Consider the following 18,149-nt stretch of genomic DNA (forward strand, 5'->3'; position numbering starts at 1 on the left):
TCCCAAATAAAACTGGGAAATTTCTGATTCTACTTCAGAAGTATACTATGAAGGAATAATAGACACTGGGGTCTACTAGAGAGGGGAGATAGGGAGGGGGCCAAGGGATGAAAAAATACCTATAGGGTAGTATGCTCACTACTTGGGCGACAGGATCATTTCTACCCCAAACTTCAGCATCATGCAATATACCGATGTAACAAACTGCACATGTACTCCTTGAATCCAAAATGAAAGTTGCAATTATAAAAAAAGAACTACCATGAAAAGACACTAGATTGGAATACTGGGGATTTCAGAAAACCAGATATTTTCCATTTAAGCTCTGGTATCAGAGAAGGTTTGAAAAATAAACATCTCAAAATCATAACTTTTTATTCAAAAGCATCTACTCTCTAAATTCTAGGGGACTATGTTTTATTTTTAGTACAACATGAAGGAAACTACAAAAATGACAAAATAGCCCATTTTTTAACTTGAAAAAATGATTTCCGTCAGGGTTTCTTTAAGTGGCAAGCACCTGTCCTGGATTTAAAATAAGATTCAATTTATCTAAATTCATTTTACACTCAAATTTTTAGATGCATGCCCATTGCATAAAGCAAGATTTGCCCATATTATAAGGTATAAAAGCAAATTGCTGACGTCCATTTCCATTTTCTCAGCATTTGCAACCCAGCCTTTTATCATGCTGTGGCCAGCTACAGACATAGTCAGCCAATTTCCACAATCTTGAGAAACAGGAAATGTTATACTAACTCAGACCTTCAATTCTTCTCAACTGTCATCTGTCCCTTAATAGTAACATAAGGACTGCTTTCCACCAAGTACCTTGTAGAATATACGAATCACTTTTATCAGACAAAATACAGAAAAGAAGAGGGAAAGGATGAGTAAGTTTTATAAATGAAGAGGCAACGAGAGAAAAGTTATTCTTTCCTTGTCCCTTTCCAGATCCACCCTCCAGTATTCTCCACCAACCTCTGCACCTCAAGAGGCACTATCCTAAGTATAATGTATGGTCACTGCTATCTAAGAGTTTGCCAAATCTAATCCACCGGACACAAGGGCACTTGGGTCTGTTCTTTTTCAGTTCATCCATGTAATCAGAAACTTTTTCTCCCTTGTATTCCTCCTAATGTATGTACCATTATGTTAAGCATCATTAGATCTTGCTTTTGACTTAATTCATGTATTCACTCATTTGAAAAATAAATATTTAGCATCCATTAAACTCAATGCATTGTTATAGGTGCTAGGATTACAGCAGTAAACAGAACAGACAAAAAAAAAATTCCCTCCCTTCATGGAGCTCACAAAATCTTAAACAGAAAAGCAAAATTAGCAAAATATCTAGTTAGAGTTAAAATGTAAAGTTTTACATTTTAGAGTTACAATGTGTATTTTACACTTAGAGTTAAATGTCTAAATTTTACATTTAGAGTTAAAATGTGTATTCCAATACCAAATTAGTTGGTTCCCTCAAGTTTCATCCTCTTTAGAAAGACAGTAAAAGGTTTATAATTTTTAATGGGTTAGTTTGGAAATGTAAACATTCCATTGGTTCATGGATTTTTTCACCACGCTGCTCCTGATTCCAAGAAGAATTTGAGGTCACTTAAAGTAAAAGACACATAAATTTGTTGCTTTAATTTATTACCCAGAAATCTAACTAGAGCAAAAGTCACATAATGTGTTGGAGGAGAAGTGTTTAAGGTTCAATAGTCAAGATCTCTATGGCTTTCTACTTGGGTAATTTGTCTGCAATTATTGGAAACTTCCACAAGGTGGTGGTAATGATGCCTTAGTTTATAACCATACCACAAGGGCAGGCTGATATCACGGGTATAATTTACTTGAAATAAAGATACAGTGTACTCTCTAACCATAAAATTTAGTTTCTCAAAATCCTTTGGCAGTATTCATGTTTAAAGAGCTTAGGGTGTTTTCCTGAAACTTCGTAAGAAAATTTAGATCTTGAGTGAGCCTATGAAAGCCTTATGTATGTATGTATGTATGTATGTATGTATGTATGTATTTAAGACAGCGCCTCACAATGTTGCCCAGGCTGGAGTGCAATGCCGCGATCATGGTTCGCTACAGCCTCAACCTCTCCAGTCTCAGGTGATCCTCCCACCTCAGCCTCCTGAGTAGCTGGGACTATAGGCATGCGCCACCACACCCAGATAGCTTTTATATTTTTTGTAGAGAAGGGGTCTTGCCATGTTGCCAAGGCTGGTCTTGAACTCCTGGATTCAAGCAATCCACCCGTTTCAGCCTCCCAAAGTGCTAAGACATGAGCCACTGCACCTGGCCAGCCCTCATTTATTAATTCATTCAGCACACTTTTATTGAGAAGCCTCTGGGTACTAAGAATTGTACAAAGCACTTAAAAATAAATTTTGTGTTCACAAAAAAATACAATAAGGGAAGCATCCTATAATAAAAGGAAAAATCAATGACACTCACATTCTAACTTGTTAATAATAGGAACTGTGCAATTTCTTTCCATTTAACATCTCTTGTGTAATAGATGCTTTTCAGCGTCTCTTTCCTTTAAGGTTCATATGAAATGCTTCTAATTTTGGTTTGAATGGAATATGGGGATGCTAATAGTACTTATCTCAAAGGGTTGTGGTAGGAGTTCAAAAAAACAATACATTTAAACCATTTAGTAGAATACCTAGCATGAGGTAAGAAATAAATGTTAGCTATCATCATCACTGTCATCATCATGATCATCATTGCCTTCATTATCGTTGTTATCTTCCTCCTCATCATCATCATTGTTATCATTGCCATCATCAGGAAAAAGGATCAAGTTAATCTGTATATACCAGAAATCTGAGTAAAGGAAATTCAGAATTGGGAAAGAGTCACTGCTTTCTCGTTATTATCAAAATGTGACAATGTTCTAAGCTCTTAAACACTACATTAAGAGGGAGGAAATATTTGTTTTTGCTTTGTTTTGTTTTGTTCTGTTTTGTTTTGTTTTTAAAGGCATTGCCTCACAAAGACTTTCCTAGTGTGGTGCCTCTGTATATGGAATGATCTTCCCCCAAGGGAACTCAATTTGAGTTTAGATAGCAGAGCAGGTAGGATCTATAAGACCACTCTTTGGCTGGTTTCCTGCCAAGATACAGTGATTGTCTCTTGTTCTGTAACATGTAACTTCTCTTGGGACTGGGGCTACCCACTGAGGGAGGCTGGGTGAAGCAGTGAGGAACTGTTTGTACCTCCCTAGAGGAAGCCGCCTCATTTCCTGTGGACCCTGTAGGGCCCTTAGTGAATGAGCTTCCTCCCTGGGGCCTGGAGTCAAGGGCCCAGGTAACTGAAGAGGGAGGTGCTCCAGACTGGCCCATTCTTCTCTAGAGTAGGCACTGCCCTCAGTGTGACCTGTGCAATCACACAGGGCTCCATGCTAGAAGGGCTCATGCTTGGATTTATGCACTGCCATTTCTGTCTTGAAATTCTTAAAAATGTTTAAAGAAGGTGCCTAGCACTTTCAGTTTTGTTCTAAGTCCTGCAAATTATGTAGCCAGTCCTATCTGCCCTGAAGAGTTTCCAAACATTGTGTGGGCCTTGTTCTTAGTTTCCCTCCTTCCTGCTACTACTTAGAGTCCATTTCACTCTCTCACCCTTGATTCCAACTAAGTGTTGGTAGCTCAGCAGAAACCAGCTTTCTGCCCAACCCTGAGCTCTGGTGACCACTGTAGAGATATTTTCATAACTGCTGCTTCCTCTTGGTTAGCATTTTCTCTAAAATAAAAAAGAACATTAACAATAACACAAGGATAATATTACTTGAAGCACTGATAACTAGTAACAGGAACTGTAGGTAACTTGCGGCGAATTAATGGGGGAAAAAAAGGCAGCATAGGAAGTCAGACAGTCATGGCTTTTGCATTGGATTTGGGAAAGTAACAGATATTCTGTCCTGTTGCAATTTCTTCAGCTGTAGAATGTCTAGAAAAGTAAAAGCAGCTGAAGTACTCCTAGAAAGTTCACATTTCCTGGTAATTCTATGATTCGAGCTAATCAACTTCACCAACTTGAATACCATAATATTAAGTGTATTGTAACAATGATCTTTCCCTCTCCCCTCTTCACCCTCCTCCCTCATCCCTCTCCTTTTCTCTCTAATGCTTTATTTGGAGATACAAATAAGATGTATCCCCAATTCACAGATCAAATCACTGAGTCTCAGAGAATTTAAATGATAGCCTGATGTCACATTCCTAGTAATTTTGGCAGAATTGTTATTAGAATCCAAGTTTTCAGATCCCTAGTTCAATACTCACATTTCTGAAAAGGTGTGTATAAACTTATTTGGTTTTTCTAAAACTCCTATTCTGAATACATAAGAGTTGGGTTCCTCAACAGTGGCACTATTTGGTGCTGCCTTGCGCATTATAAGGGGTTGAGCAGCATCTCTGGCCTCTACCCACTAAATTCCTGTAGCACCACCCTACACTGCCAGGAATCATGATCAAAAATGTCTCCTAAACATTGCCACTTGTCCTCCAGGGGGCAAAATCACATCTGACTGACAACCATTGCACAAGAGCAGTTCACTACTTAAGGGAAAACTTAAGCAAATCTTTTACTAAACTACAAAACTCTTTCCAAATTTCTAGTTCCACAAATTGGATTTTTTTAAACTAGAGTGTACCTGTATTTTCAAAGGATAAAACTACTAATTTTAATTTTGTGGGTAATTGCCCAGAAAAATGTGGAGTGGTTAATATGCTTTTCTTTTTCCTCAAAATATTATGTTCATGAAATTGATGTCACAAAGACTCAACAGAATATGCCCACAGCACACAGATTATAACAGATTAAACTTTAGGAAAACCAGCAATTGCAATTCCTCTTTAAGAATTAGCCACAGGCAAGTATCTTAAAATTCAAATGTTTCCAGTTATCTTTTTATTCCCCTAAATACTCTGAATTTTCTTTCAAAGCAGGAAACCCAAAACTCCCTACATCTAAAGGAGTGTTAAAAATACCTTATTCCTCAAGATGGCTAAACTCAAATCCCCAGCTGACAAATTAGGAAGCAGAAATTAGGAGGTGGAAATAGCAAACAAGCAGATAGCAAGTCTTCCATCTGGCCCTTAAAGCAACCATATATAAGACCTACATTGTCTCAGCTAGATTGACCATAGAAATTCGCATTCATACTGAGGTATTTTTATCCCGGTGAAAGGGGGCACTTATAATTGTTCCAAGACCATGGGCATAAACTGAATGGTCTTGGGCAAACAAAAATATATGATCACCCTAGCTTTAGACCATTCATAGAAATATATTACGGCCAGAGGCCTGCTGTATTAGTTAGCTATGGCTCCACAACAAGGTGCCCCAAACCTTAGTGGCTTAAAACCGTATCAGTCACTTATTCCTTGCTGATGGATGGATTGGCTGGGGTTCAGCTGATCTAGACTGGCCCCAGTAGTGCAGTGCTGTTACAGGTTGTAGTAGCTGGGGTGGCTCTGCTTCTCACTGTAGGTCTGAATCAACTGGTGCTGCTCTGCTACACGTCTTCCATCTTTCTTGGGCCAGCAAATTAGCTGTTACATGTTCTTTTCATGGCACTGACAGAGCTGAAGATGGCAAGCAGATATGTGTGAAGTTTCCTAAGATGTAAGCTGAAATTGGTGCACTGTCACTTTTTCCCACATGCCATTGGCCAGAGCAAGTCACATGGCCAAGTTAAAGGGCAGGAAAACAAACTGCCCACAATGAGGCCATGATAAAGATATGGATTCAGGAAAGGGTGAATAATTAGAGCTCTCATTCAATCTGACATGTGTACTGCACTCATTCCAACCCCATCACCACCAACCCCACACATATATGCACCTCAAAAATGGGGAAAAAGTCTATTTGCCTTCATATGATGTTATCTGGCATGATGCTGACTCAGATCCTAACATCAGTCATGTAAGTTTCAGAATCCAGAGTCAATTTCCAATTTTCATAAGTACTTCAAAAAATGGAAACTTTTCCAGTTGAGTGTAAAGCATAACTCCTCAAACAATTGGCACCAAGAATTCCTCGACATCTCTAGAACTCTCAAATCTACTCAAACATGCAACCCCTCCCAGGTAGGGCTGGGAGGAGGGGCTAGTTTTAGTTTGGGGGTTAATTTCTCCCTGACTTGCCTATGCTGTTTCCCAGTTATCATTTTTTAACCTTCTCTGAGGGATAAAATGGTATACATTAACAAAAATGTCAACAATATTTTCTCTGGGAGGTAACCTGGAATAATTCACAATAAATTAACACTTCCCATCAGAGAGACGTTGCAGCTTATAAGAATGTCACTTTGTGAGAAGTGGGAGTCCTGAAGCCATGTGATTTCCATCTACAGTTTTCAAGCCCATTCAGAGTCTACCAGGGGATAATTACTTGCTAAGATGTAACCATCCCAGCAGAATGTATTTATTATGATTCAGTTCTATCTACATCCTCAGTATCACAGCATGAAGGAAACTCTGGTCTGGTGAATAAAACCCTAGAGGGATAAGAAATGCCAATCCTTACCACATGGCTGTATGACCTTGGGCTATTCACTTAACCTCTCTGATTCCTCAGTTTCATAGTCTGTAGAGTGACACCTATCCCGGGAAGAATGTGCGGAGGAATCTCTAGATTTTTACCTGAAAGTCTCTAAAGCCTATTTGTCTAGAAAAGAAATTATTTCTATATTAGTTTCTCACACTGGACTCTCAATATAACATAACTCTGTTAAGAACAGAATTAAAATATCAGGCAGATGCATCTTGAACTAAATTTAGGGGGCTGAGCTACTAAAGTAACAGAAGGATCTCACCATTGAGGAGTCTACCTACAACAGACCAAAGACAAACCATTTTGGCAAGTCTTCAGGGGCCTGTAAACACTTGAAGAATAAAATTATTACCACCCACAATTCCCAGAGAGCAGGCCTTCAGAAAGACAGGGATGTCAGTGGTTATTGTGATTGTCTCCCAACCTCCATATCTCTCTCCCTCATTGTGTATCAATCATGTAATTTAGTGGTGGTGGGAAGACTGACCCTACATTAAACTGCACAGATGGGTCATAATCCTGGTCTCCTATGTCATGGCTACTGGTTCAGGTAATTCAGGCGTAAGCATGGCATTACATGGACACAAGATTGGATCACGAATAGTCATATGATTCACTGCCAATTAATACAAGATGATGTGACATAGATATGAAGCCAAGAAATCCTACAGCCATTTTGCCATCTTGAGGGAAGCAGAAAGGAGAGAGGAAAAGAAATTAGGTTTTTGATGAAATTGTTGAACTACTGAGTCTAATGAATTCTCAAGTCAGCCATACCTTTGGCCCTTCCAGTTATGTGAGACAATGTGTCTCCCTTAGTGTTTATATCAGTTTTAGTGGATTTGTTCTTGTCTGCAGCATGAAGTATTCTAACTGATATCAGACCATTCAAAGTATGGTCACTAACCCTGAGGGTGCTTAAAGAAGGTGGTGTGAAAGTGTTTAGTCCAGAGAGAAAGGTGTTGGGAGAGAGGTACAAAAAATACCAGGTCATCTCCAATTAATTCCTCCTCCAAATGGCTCCTGGGGATGTCTTCAGAGAATACATGGAGTTCTAAACACCCTTATCATGTATAAAAAGCAAGATAATCTGAAAATAATTTAGGACAAACAATTGCTCCCATGGCCACTGCTTGCTTGGTGTAACTGTCTCCTTCTAGACGTTTCAGTGGATCAATTTCTGGGCATATTAAATCCAAATTAATAAGGTTTTTCCTCTGACTCATAGATACACTTCCAACAGAAGCGGCTCCAGCTAGGTCTGTGTCTGAAATTTTAGCTTCTCAGGGATGTAGATGTATTAAACAACATGGAGGCGAACACTTAGATAGAAGATTTCCACAGAGGTTTCTGGAGCGGTGATATAATGGAGAAAATAGAACTATAGATAAGTAGGTCAGAGGACCTAAGCTTTCTTAGAAGTCATACCCAACCTGAATCTCCAGATATGGCTAAACTCTCTATTCTTCCCAAATAATCTGGAAGTGGCAGTACAAAAGATGGTCACAAAGAATCTGTTGTATCTAGCTTAGTTCCTTTATTAGAGCCTAGGCTAAAGTTTGGACAGTTTTTCTAACCCTAAAAAAATCTCACCTCATGGACTCATAGGATGATCAAACATAAAAGCAAGAAGGGTGCTTAGAAATCACTTTGTTCTATCTTGTGTTTGTAAGGGTTTGGGATAAGGGAAGTACCTTGTTTCAGATATTTAAACACCATCCTCTGTGCTGCCATGGTGCCTGGTGCTTACCATTTTCAGAACACTTGCCACATTGCATTGTCATTGCCAGTGAATACATCTGCTCCTCCTTTGAACTTGAAATTCATGAAAAGCAAAAACTGTTTCTTGCTTCCTTATATTCCTGGTACTTAGCAAAGTTTGCCATATAGCAGGTGGTCAATAAATGTTTGTTGAAGAAATCAAAGTCAAATGGTTAGGAAATTATGCTCCCATTAGGCAAAGGATATAGTATCTTGGTTTCATTTTCTTTGAAGGGTATAGCAGTTTCCTTCCAATGAAATAGGATGATTTCTGTTGTTGTTTTCCTGATTTTTATAAAGTTAGCAAGTATGAGGCTCAATGTATGGTGTAGATCCGCTCTTAGAATTCCACTGGCCAACAGTTCTCTATGCTTATCCAAGTGCACCTCTCAAGCCTGAAACAAGCACAAAGCTCATGAAGAGAAGTACACTATTTACTTTTTGATAAAAACTGCAATGGTTATTTTCTTGCTATTTAAATTATATCATAGAGCTCATTTAAAAGTACAAAACATAGGGACTAAGACTAGGAGGTAATCCTAAATTCAGTAGGGATACTCTTAACCACAGAGGGAGAGCTAGGTTTGGGGCTTTGTTGGCAACTTCTGGTGGCTATGATGTTGCTAGTATAAAATCTAACCCCTCGTTGGAAAATCAGAGTTGAAGTTTATAAAGTGTCTCCCTGCTCTTTTGGGTGAGGGATTGGTTGCTAAAGAATCTGCATGTATTATACAGGCTTTTCAACCAACAGCAATATGCTTAGTCTACCACTGTGCCCCTGCTGGCACAGATGAGACTAGTCCAACTCTGCCAACAGCTGCCACTTACAGCTAAAAATTGAAAGAGTGGCAGCAGATAAAAGAGAGGGGGAAAAGGTATTGGGCACGGGAGGATGAAAATGGAAGGGATGGGTGGCATTTACATTCATGACTTCAGTGGAGAGTTTTCAAGTGCATAGCCACCAAAATATTTTTCTGCCTCTCATCTTTAGTTACTGACCCACCCTCATCACTCTTCAAGCCAAATGACAGTGAAGATGGCCACAGATCTTGTTCTTCCACCTCCTCTTACAGCTGACCAAGCATGGGTGGGGACCTGGCTACTTTCAGGAGTGAAGTGAGACATGCTGAAAGTCACTTTCCCCTGGTACAAAATATATTGTTCACTCACATGAAATCAAAACTAAAACCTCCTCATTAAAGTTATTCCTTTGGGACAAGGCATTGAAGGTTCCTATTAAAATGCAACTGTGTTATCTAAAAGGAGAAACACCTAGTGCCTGGCAAAGAGTAGAGGTTCTTTAAATGTGGCATTTTTAATATTAAATTTTCACTGCCTGCCATTAGAACCTTAGTAAAGATTGTCTCCTGGGCCTTTTGAGAAGCTACAATGGAAAGATTTTAATGTGGAACATTGGCTTAGACTTGATAGCAGAGTCTGAAGTTATGTGGAATATGAGGAGAGAGGAAAATGACAGCATGAGGAAACTTGGGGGACAAGAGGGCACTTTTAGCAGGTGAGAAAGAGGGAAGGGAGTTTGCAAAATAACATTTATTGATTTTTCTCTGAGGTAGGCACTGAATTAGATGCTTTCATATCAATTATCTTACTTAATTTTCACAATTGCCTTATAAAGAAAGATATTAATATTCCCATTTTGAAGATGAGAGAACTGGGGTTCAGATTAACAAAGTTGTTCAAGGTCACACACTGCCTGTATGTGAGGGGACTTAGACTTGAACCTGGACGTGTATGCCTCCTAAGCCCATGTTCCTGAATAATGCTATGTCCCTGTCTACATTTGGCAGGGGGTGACCAACCTTATCTCTGCTACCCGCTTTGCCCTAATGCTTCTTCCACTGAAAAGATGAGTCTCCTCAGACTCTCATGTTTCTCCTTCACTCCTGTCCATGAAATAGCAAAATGGAGACAAAAGATTTCTATGGGTGGTGGGTGGGAGGAAACTATGCATTATCAGAATGAATAGAAATTCGGAAAGGGCCTAGAACAATTTTTCTGATTTGAAGCCATTTTGTTCCATTGTTCCAGGCTCCAGCCTAAGTCTTGCCAAATCCAAAGTTCTGGAGTAATTGATATACTAGCTGGGCTCCAGGGTCCTTCTATCCCCTGTATATTCCCAATTGTATCCCCAATGTATATCAGTTCGCTTTACACTGGCAGGAAAGTTCATGTTCCACTTAGACCAGCAGGAGAGGATATGAAAAGGAAAATAGCAGGTGTGGGGAGGATAAAACCCATGCCTTCTACAGTAACTGTAAAGTAAAAGTGAAAAACGTAAGAGATAAAGAGGATTCTTTTTCCTCATTGCAGGAGAAAGGGGCTAGGGAGAGGGGTCGATAGCCCAGGAGGTTCATCCGCAACATGCTATGGAAAAGGCCACCCGTCACTGAAATCTGGTCGGTACTGTAGGACTTCATATGTTCTTTGCTCGCCTTAGAGCAGAGGGGAAGAAGAGTCAGAAAGAATTGATAACCTCTGAGGTCATCACTCAGGGACCTAGGCTGCTAAGTCCAGAGGCAACACCAAGGGAGCAATGCAGCTAGGTACAGTTTTCTCCAACCTCAACTTTCAATCCCCACCCCCAGACCAGCTCATTCCCACACCTCCCTCCTCCTTGGTCAGTGAGCCTGAGCGTCCTTTTCATTAACCTTTTAGTTACTACCTCCACGCACATACTTTTTCCTACGCCCTCCAAAGAAGTCAGCCCCATACTGCCCATCACTGCCCAGCACCGCCCACCCCATGCCCCCGCAAGCCGGCCTCAGCACTAGTTTAAGGGGAGGGACACGCCTCCCAAAGCTGCGGGGATGGGGGTGGGGGTTGCTCACTAGCCCTCGGATCTCTGCTGTAAAAGCGGAGCGGCAGAGACCGGGCATGCGCAGCATCTTTGGGCGCATTGTGATGGGAACTGCTTCTCTGAGTCTCTACAAAGACTCTGGAGTAACCACTAATGGCCCTCCTAAGGCCCCCCTTCTTTAAGACAGACACACAAACACAGAGGCAATGCAGCTTTTTTTTTTTTTTTTTTTTTTTTTTTTTTTGAAGGGTGGGAGGAAGTTGCAGCTTAAAAGGTTGATCCACGTTAGGAGTGGTATATTTCTATTGATCCCATCTTCCGTGTCGACAAATGCCAGCGCCCAGGCTTTGCAGTCCGGGGCTGCAGTTTGCAGTAGAGCTAAGCGGTGTGCGGCTTTAATTCCACGTCAGATCAACTTTGATCAATATCCCCCTACCGGCCCAATTGGAAGAGCCCAATTCACCGGCACTGAGCCTTTTCGCTCTTTCCTTCCCCCCCGCCCCCCCCCCCCCCCCCCGCTTTAGACCTACCATCTTTTGCGGGGGGGACGCGGGGAGAGTCTCAGATTGTCTTGATAATTTATTCTTTCATTCTCTTTCTTTTGCTTCTCTATTTTTGTTTTTCGGTGTTTTGCTTGTTTTGTTCTGTGTTTTAGGTTTTTATTCTCTCTCTCTCTCTCTCTCTCTCTCTCTCTCTCTCTCTCTCTCTCTCTCTCTCTCTTTCATCATAGGGAGAGGAATCGCTTTGGCAAACCCAGCTTGCAGCCAATGAACCCGCCTTCCAGATTGGTGTGAAGACAGAAGTGAGGTGGGGGGAAGGGAGGGGGTGAGAGATCCTGGGAGTGAGAGGGAGAGAGAGGGAGCAAGAAAGGAAGAGAGAGAGAGCGAGAGAGAGAGAGAGCGAATAAGAGAGAGAGTAAGAGTGAGAGAGAAGAAGAAGAGGAAGAAGAGGAGGCGGCGACAGCGGAGGAGGAGGAGGACTAGTGTGGGGTGGAAAGGAAGAGTGAGCGAGAGCAAGTTAAGGGGAGGGGGTGTAAGAGCCAACGAATTATTTTTCTTTTTCTATTATTATTTTGACGACTCCTGAGTTGCGCCCATGCTCTTGTCAGCTTCGTTTTAGGCGTAGCATGGCCAGGCAGAAGAAAATGGGGCAAAACGTGCTCCGGGCGGTCTTCTTTTTAGTCCTGGGGCTTTTGGGTCATTCTCACGGAGGATTCCCCAACACCATCAGCATAGGTAAGCGCAAGCGAGCCAGTCGGTCGGTCCAGGCTCTCCCTCACCCGAGACCACTGCCCTGGCAGGGCTTTCGCTGCGGTGGGTCCCTGTCTTGTATGGCCTGGGAACTGGGACTGGGGCCGGGGACCGGCAGAGATGGTGCGGGGCGGGGGGCGGGGCGGGGGGAATCTGAGCCTCAAAGAGGTGGCTGGTCTGAAGAACCTCTGGGACAAGAGAGGGGTCTCCTGGGGATAGTGGGGGTAAAATGCTAGGTTTTCCGAGCTGAGAGGAGCACCGGAGGCGAGCAGGAGGCTGGGATGCTGCAAGGGGGTGAAGAGTCGAGGTTTTTCAGCTCGCTGCTCTGGACTTTGCCATGGCGTGCGTGCAGCTCCTGGAAGTTGTCCCAGGGTGATGCCGACTGTCTGGCCGCGCCAGGGCGCATAACCCGGGCCCGGGGTGCTCAGTCCGGGGTCTCCGGCTGTCGGGAGACAGGCTGGTGCTGGGGGAGGTGGAGCCCACTTTGGATCTCCCAGACCCGGGCAGCAGCCGGAGTCGGTGGTGGATGGGGTAGGAGGCGGAGGTGAGACAAGGGGGTTAGACAAGGAGCTGAGCGGGCAAGCAGCGAAGTCACGCAGACCACGAATTCATGAATTGCCGCTGTGTCTGTCTGCAGCCCGGCTCCTGGGCTCCTGGAGGGAGTTATCTTGGCTTCTGTCTGTATTTACAAGTCTAGAAGTTAGAATTTTTGCCATTACTGAACCAGCCCCCTGTATTGTCACGGGTGAGGGTGGCTATGGGGAACGGGTTGGGGTAGCAGGGGGAACAATATTGTTTTTCTTCCCAATCTTTCCCTTCACACAAGGAAAAGATGACCAGCTGTGCGGATGGGGAGGTGGGGTGGGGGGCGACTAGAAAAAAAAGAAGGCTTCCGCCTAAGAAAGAACCAAGTCTCACTCTTGGTTCCATCGTCCTAACCCAAAACAGCCCCCTCTTCTCCCTTCTCTCTAGCCTCTTCTTTTCAGTCTAGAAAATCCAGGTTTCTCTTGGCCAAAATCTGAGTTCACAAGTCTTGAAAGACACACAGGTTGAATATCAATCCTCAATCCCATATCCCAGTAGCATTGAGAGGTATCCGGTATCTATATTGTTCCCCAATTTCTAAATGGCCCTAGGGTGGGGGAACACAAGCCAAATCTCCGTTCCCTTTGCTTATAGGTGGACTTTTCATGAGAAACACAGTGCAGGAGCACAGCGCTTTCCGCTTTGCCGTGCAGTTATACAACACCAACCAGAACACCACCGAGAAGCCCTTCCATTTGAATTACCATGTAGATCACTTGGATTCCTCCAATAGTTTTTCTGTGACAAATGCTTGTAAGTAGATCTGCTTTTCCTCCCTTTGGGACGTTGGGGACCTCATTTGCATCTTTCTTGTGGCACTTAGGGTCTGTGTGTGTGCTGGGAGATGACTGCCTCAGTAGATATTTTAGGGGCTCTGATCCATCCGGTTTCATGCTGCATAAATCAACTCCAAAGGATACTGCTGAGGGGCTTAAGACAGTAGGAAAAACTCAAGACAGTGGGCAAAAGTCTGCTCCAAATAGTGTTTGATGCAAAAGTTTCATTTTCCTCCCTGCTAACCTAGTGTGTTCCTTCTCCAACTCTCTCTCTCTCTCTCTTTTTTTTTTAACTGGGGAAAAAAAAGAAAGAAAAAAATAGCATGGTTGTTCAGAGAAATTTCTTCAGATGAGATTAAAAAAAGAATCAGCAGCTTCTTGATTGAGTCAATTCAGGATGTACATCACTTGACTGTTAAAGCTAGTGCCTGGCTGTAGGAACAAGCTGAATTTGACAATTGCCTAATGTGTAGGAAGCAAATATGAGAAATTCTGCAAACAAGTGACCTTGAGGGGCAGAACAGGCTGGGTTCCCTGGCCTCTTTCTGTCCTCAAATATTACCTTACTTACTGAGAGAGCTCTGATAGGAACTGATAAGACTACAAACTGATTGCAAGTGATGAATGCCTAGCGAACTGAGGGGAAGGGAGAAAATGGTGATCAGGTGATGATTTGGAAAACTAGTTCTGCCTCCCCTAGTGTTGTTCACCCCCATGATCGTTAAGGACAACACAGTTCTTAATTTAGAGCAAGGAGGGGGCAGGAGGAGAGGAGGCTTGGAGCAGGAAAACTGAATATGGAAAGAGAAGTAATTCAGCCCCAAAGCCGGTTCTGAAATCCTTAGCCGTACCCCGTGATTATTCCTCTGAAAAGGGGACATTTTGTAAAATACAACCAAAGGAACCTAAATGGCTAATAGCCTGTTGGACATATGGTTTTACTTGAATGGAATGTTTCGTGAGAAAGACTGAGAATTCTTCATGTAAGCTTATTTCACTAAAAGTTTTCACAACAATGAGGCTGAATATGGTATAAAATATGCTTTGCTTTTATGGCTGATGTAGTTTGGAATTTGGGGTTTTTTTCCTTTCTCTTCCAAGGGAGAAATGATGTTTATGTTTGGATGGGTGAAACTTTGTGTATGACTTTCTTTAAATCCTTCTGCCTCAAAGGATACATGGTTTCCAGAAACCATCGAAAGGGTCTCTCTCCAAGGGCACAGATTCCTTGGCTTTGAAGACTTGGGCCAAGGGGTTGGGGGGGTGATATACTCTGCAAGAAATATGACAGTTATCAGCTTTAAGAAAATTTTAGCTGAAGATACAGATCCTTATATGAACATGTTCTGAGATACTCCATATTTGACTTTCTTTGGCTTTCTGACATTGACAAAAATAGGAATTTATTAATTCCAGCTAAGTGTGAAAGTTACGAAATATCTGTCTATACTTTGCATCTTATTTTGGTAATCCCAGCCTGTCTCCACAGCATTTACAACACACATCTGACTCTTAATCCTGCAGCACTGTGATCTTGTCAAGAGGCTGAATCTCAAATGCAGCTTCCTAAATATCAATTAGAACAGATTTAAAACTAAATACATTAAACTACCAGGGTTTATTATCATTAATAACAAATAATATTTATTTCAACTCCCTTCAGTGTCTTTTCACTGATGAGAACTGGGATAAGAGAACCATTTGGTTTCTCAGAAATGATTGATTTCCAAGGTTTTTGGTCCTGTTCTTATGGTCAAACCAGATTGACACCCACCAGCCCTAGACTATCGGAACCCCACTCAAGAAGCAATCAGAAATGATTCTTGCCATGTGAAAATCTCAGGTTTAGGAAAAGGCAATAAGTCATCCATATTGGTATTGAGTTGCCTTATTGCCTTACCTCTCAGGGCAATAAGAGAACAACCATGGGAAAGGAAAAGAAATTGATGAAAATCCCTCACCGTAAATTCATAGCATTTCCACTTACAAGGCTGGGTTGTGGCTAGGGGCTTGAGAGTTTGGGAGAAGGAGTGTGGCTCACTGGGCAACAAGAAAAAAAACGAAAACGTGACCTTGCCCTTAGTTATGTCAAATACACATGTATGCATGCACAGACATACGCAGGAAAAACAGCTAGAAAAACCAGTGTTGTGTATCTAGCTGCCTGTTGCTTTCTCTGAAGACAGAGGAGGAAAGCTGTCATCTTCTCTGGTCCCTGAAACAGACATCTCTGAATGTCACAATCATTGAATGGGGGCCAGAACTCAAAGCTGTCTCCAGGCAGCTGCTGCCTGGTAGCTTAGTATGAGAAAGATGACTCGTCTAACCATAGTCTTTGAATGCAGAAACCAATGATTTCAAGGGGCCAAAGAAGCCCTGGAGGTGTTTCTCATTTCTGCCCCTGGCTTTGATTGTTCTTTTTCTTGTGGAAGTGGAGATCAAATATTTCCAACTGGCATGAAATTCTAGTTCAGTGCTGGAGCCTGACAGGTGACCCCCAGGTTCCACTCCTCCAATTGATCGCCCTGATTGTGCAAAGAAAAATCTCTGTATCCTCTGGCCTGCCCTTCTCTGGAGACCTAGGGAGAATTCCAGAAAACCACAGATGAGTCTCAATCTGGCCAACCACCTCTCCTATCTGGTTCAATATGGAATGGGCTGCAAAAATTAAAGAAACTTTCCCTTATTCCTAGGCAAAATTCCTAGTTTCAACTTTCCTTAGCACTAGAATTGATCTCTTCTCATGATCTTTCCTGCACCCTCAATCCTGAGGCAGGCACACACTTTCTAGGGTGTAGGTGTGCAGGTAAACGAATATACAAAGAATAAACAAAGGGTAATTCCTTCATTTTTGTGTCCCTGTTCTCCGTTCTCCCTCCGCATTACCCACCCCTACAACCTCTGACAACCTATTTGAAAAGTTTCCTTGTGATGAATCCCAGGCATCAGTTATTTAAAGACTCTTCTTTATCAGAAACCAATTCTTTTGCACAACCCCCAAGAGGTTTGCTTAAGACAGACTCCAACTTTATTCCATGTCTTACAAGGCCAATAAGAGCCGCACTGGCTTTGAAAGGTGGTTAATTTGGGATCTCAGCTCAGAGATGGATTGAAGTTTATCTAAGAGACTCACCTGATTTGAAGCACATGTTCCCATTTCATGGGAATTTATAGAGTTTGCTGCCTTACTTTTTAACTTAGCTAGATAACCCCAGAACCAAGAATGGTGTGAATATTTTGACTTCAGGATATATACATTCATAGACACACAATCAGTATATATGAAAAGAGATGTATACACATGTAAGTTACATGTTTGTTCTTTAGAAAACAGATTTGATAGTCCTAAGGCTTTGGGGGCAGGGATATGGAAACACCAAGGGATTGATGTGTCCCATTGTGTGGCTTTGCTGTCCTGGTTCCTCAGGAAACGTCGCCGATTCCCTTGAAGTCCCCTCCTGTGTCTTGCTGCTGTGCACTTGTAGTGCACTCCACACTACACCGCCCCAGCCTCTGCAGTGTCAGCTCATTAGCACACAGATCTCATATTCCCTCTCCGCACTGTCATTGCAAAAATTGCTGTTGTACACCTTTACAGCCAACAAATGTGCTTGTGGATTACGCACTGTTTGCAAGAAGCAGGGAAAAGGCAAATGTAACCTTAAAGGTTATTCACCATGGAATTGTGCTCTAAATGCATTGGCTTAAATAAAAATCTGTTGATAGAGGCACAATGGTGATGGTAGGATTGAGAATAGGACTTAGGAGTGCAGGCTCTAATGGAGTCCCAAGTAAAATTCCTTTTGCTGGCTAAACCTAACCCATCAGATGCAAATTTTTATTCCATTAATTTTTTTCAAGCCATTTGAAATATATCTGCTGAGAACACACTCCTTTTATAACTGAGCGCGTTTCACTACCAAATATACTTAGCTGAGACAGGTTTCTTTCTCTTTCCTACAGAGTCACAATCTAATTATCTAATTATTCTAATTGCCAAAATCAATTTCACTATTTATGTCCATTTGGGAAGGAAATGTCTCCCTTGATCCTATTCTTTGCAGTTTGGTGGGTTTTGTTTTGTCTTGGTTTGGCTTTGGTGTCTGTCCTTTCCATGTAAGATTTGGAAACCAGGTGAAGACTCCTGGGATCAAGATCAAGGCTCCTTCCTTTAAACAGATTTTGCCATACTACCCAACATTGACTGCTCTGGCTCCACTCCCTCCCTCACTCCCCCTCTTCCCTGCCTTTGTGCCTTTGCTGCTCTCCCTCTCTCCTCTGTCTGCTGGCCAGCCTTCAGTAAGCTTGCCGGCTTAGCTCACTTCTCAGCCCGTCTGGCTTAGCCCCCTAAAGCACAAAGACGTTGCCTTAGTGGTGCCAGTC

The 18,149-nt window shown here is 42.3% G+C and overlaps 1 protein-coding gene across 11 annotated transcripts in view; it reads left to right on the forward strand.

Annotated features, from left to right (window-relative positions):
- Positions 1 to 11,672: 11,672 nt before the first annotated feature.
- The window catches only part of GRIA3 (glutamate ionotropic receptor AMPA type subunit 3), a 322,070-nt gene continuing 315,593 nt past the window's right edge, over positions 11,673 to 18,149 (forward strand). For 6 of the 11 annotated variants that reach the window (XR_012429864.1, XR_012429865.1, XM_074029203.1 and 3 more), the window contains exons 1-2: positions 11,977 to 12,390; positions 13,585 to 13,743. Coding sequence is in view for 9 of the 11 variants with exons in the window: in XM_074029203.1 (XP_073885304.1) it covers positions 12,282 to 12,390; positions 13,585 to 13,743 (268 nt within the window). In the remaining 2 variants the exon portion in view is untranslated. The other 5 variants (XM_074029201.1, XM_074029204.1, XM_015443961.4 and 2 more) reach the window with 2 other exon arrangements.

This window comes from Macaca fascicularis, chromosome X, assembly GCF_037993035.2.
Source record: "Macaca fascicularis isolate 582-1 chromosome X, T2T-MFA8v1.1".
NCBI lineage: Eukaryota > Metazoa > Chordata > Mammalia > Primates > Cercopithecidae > Macaca > Macaca fascicularis.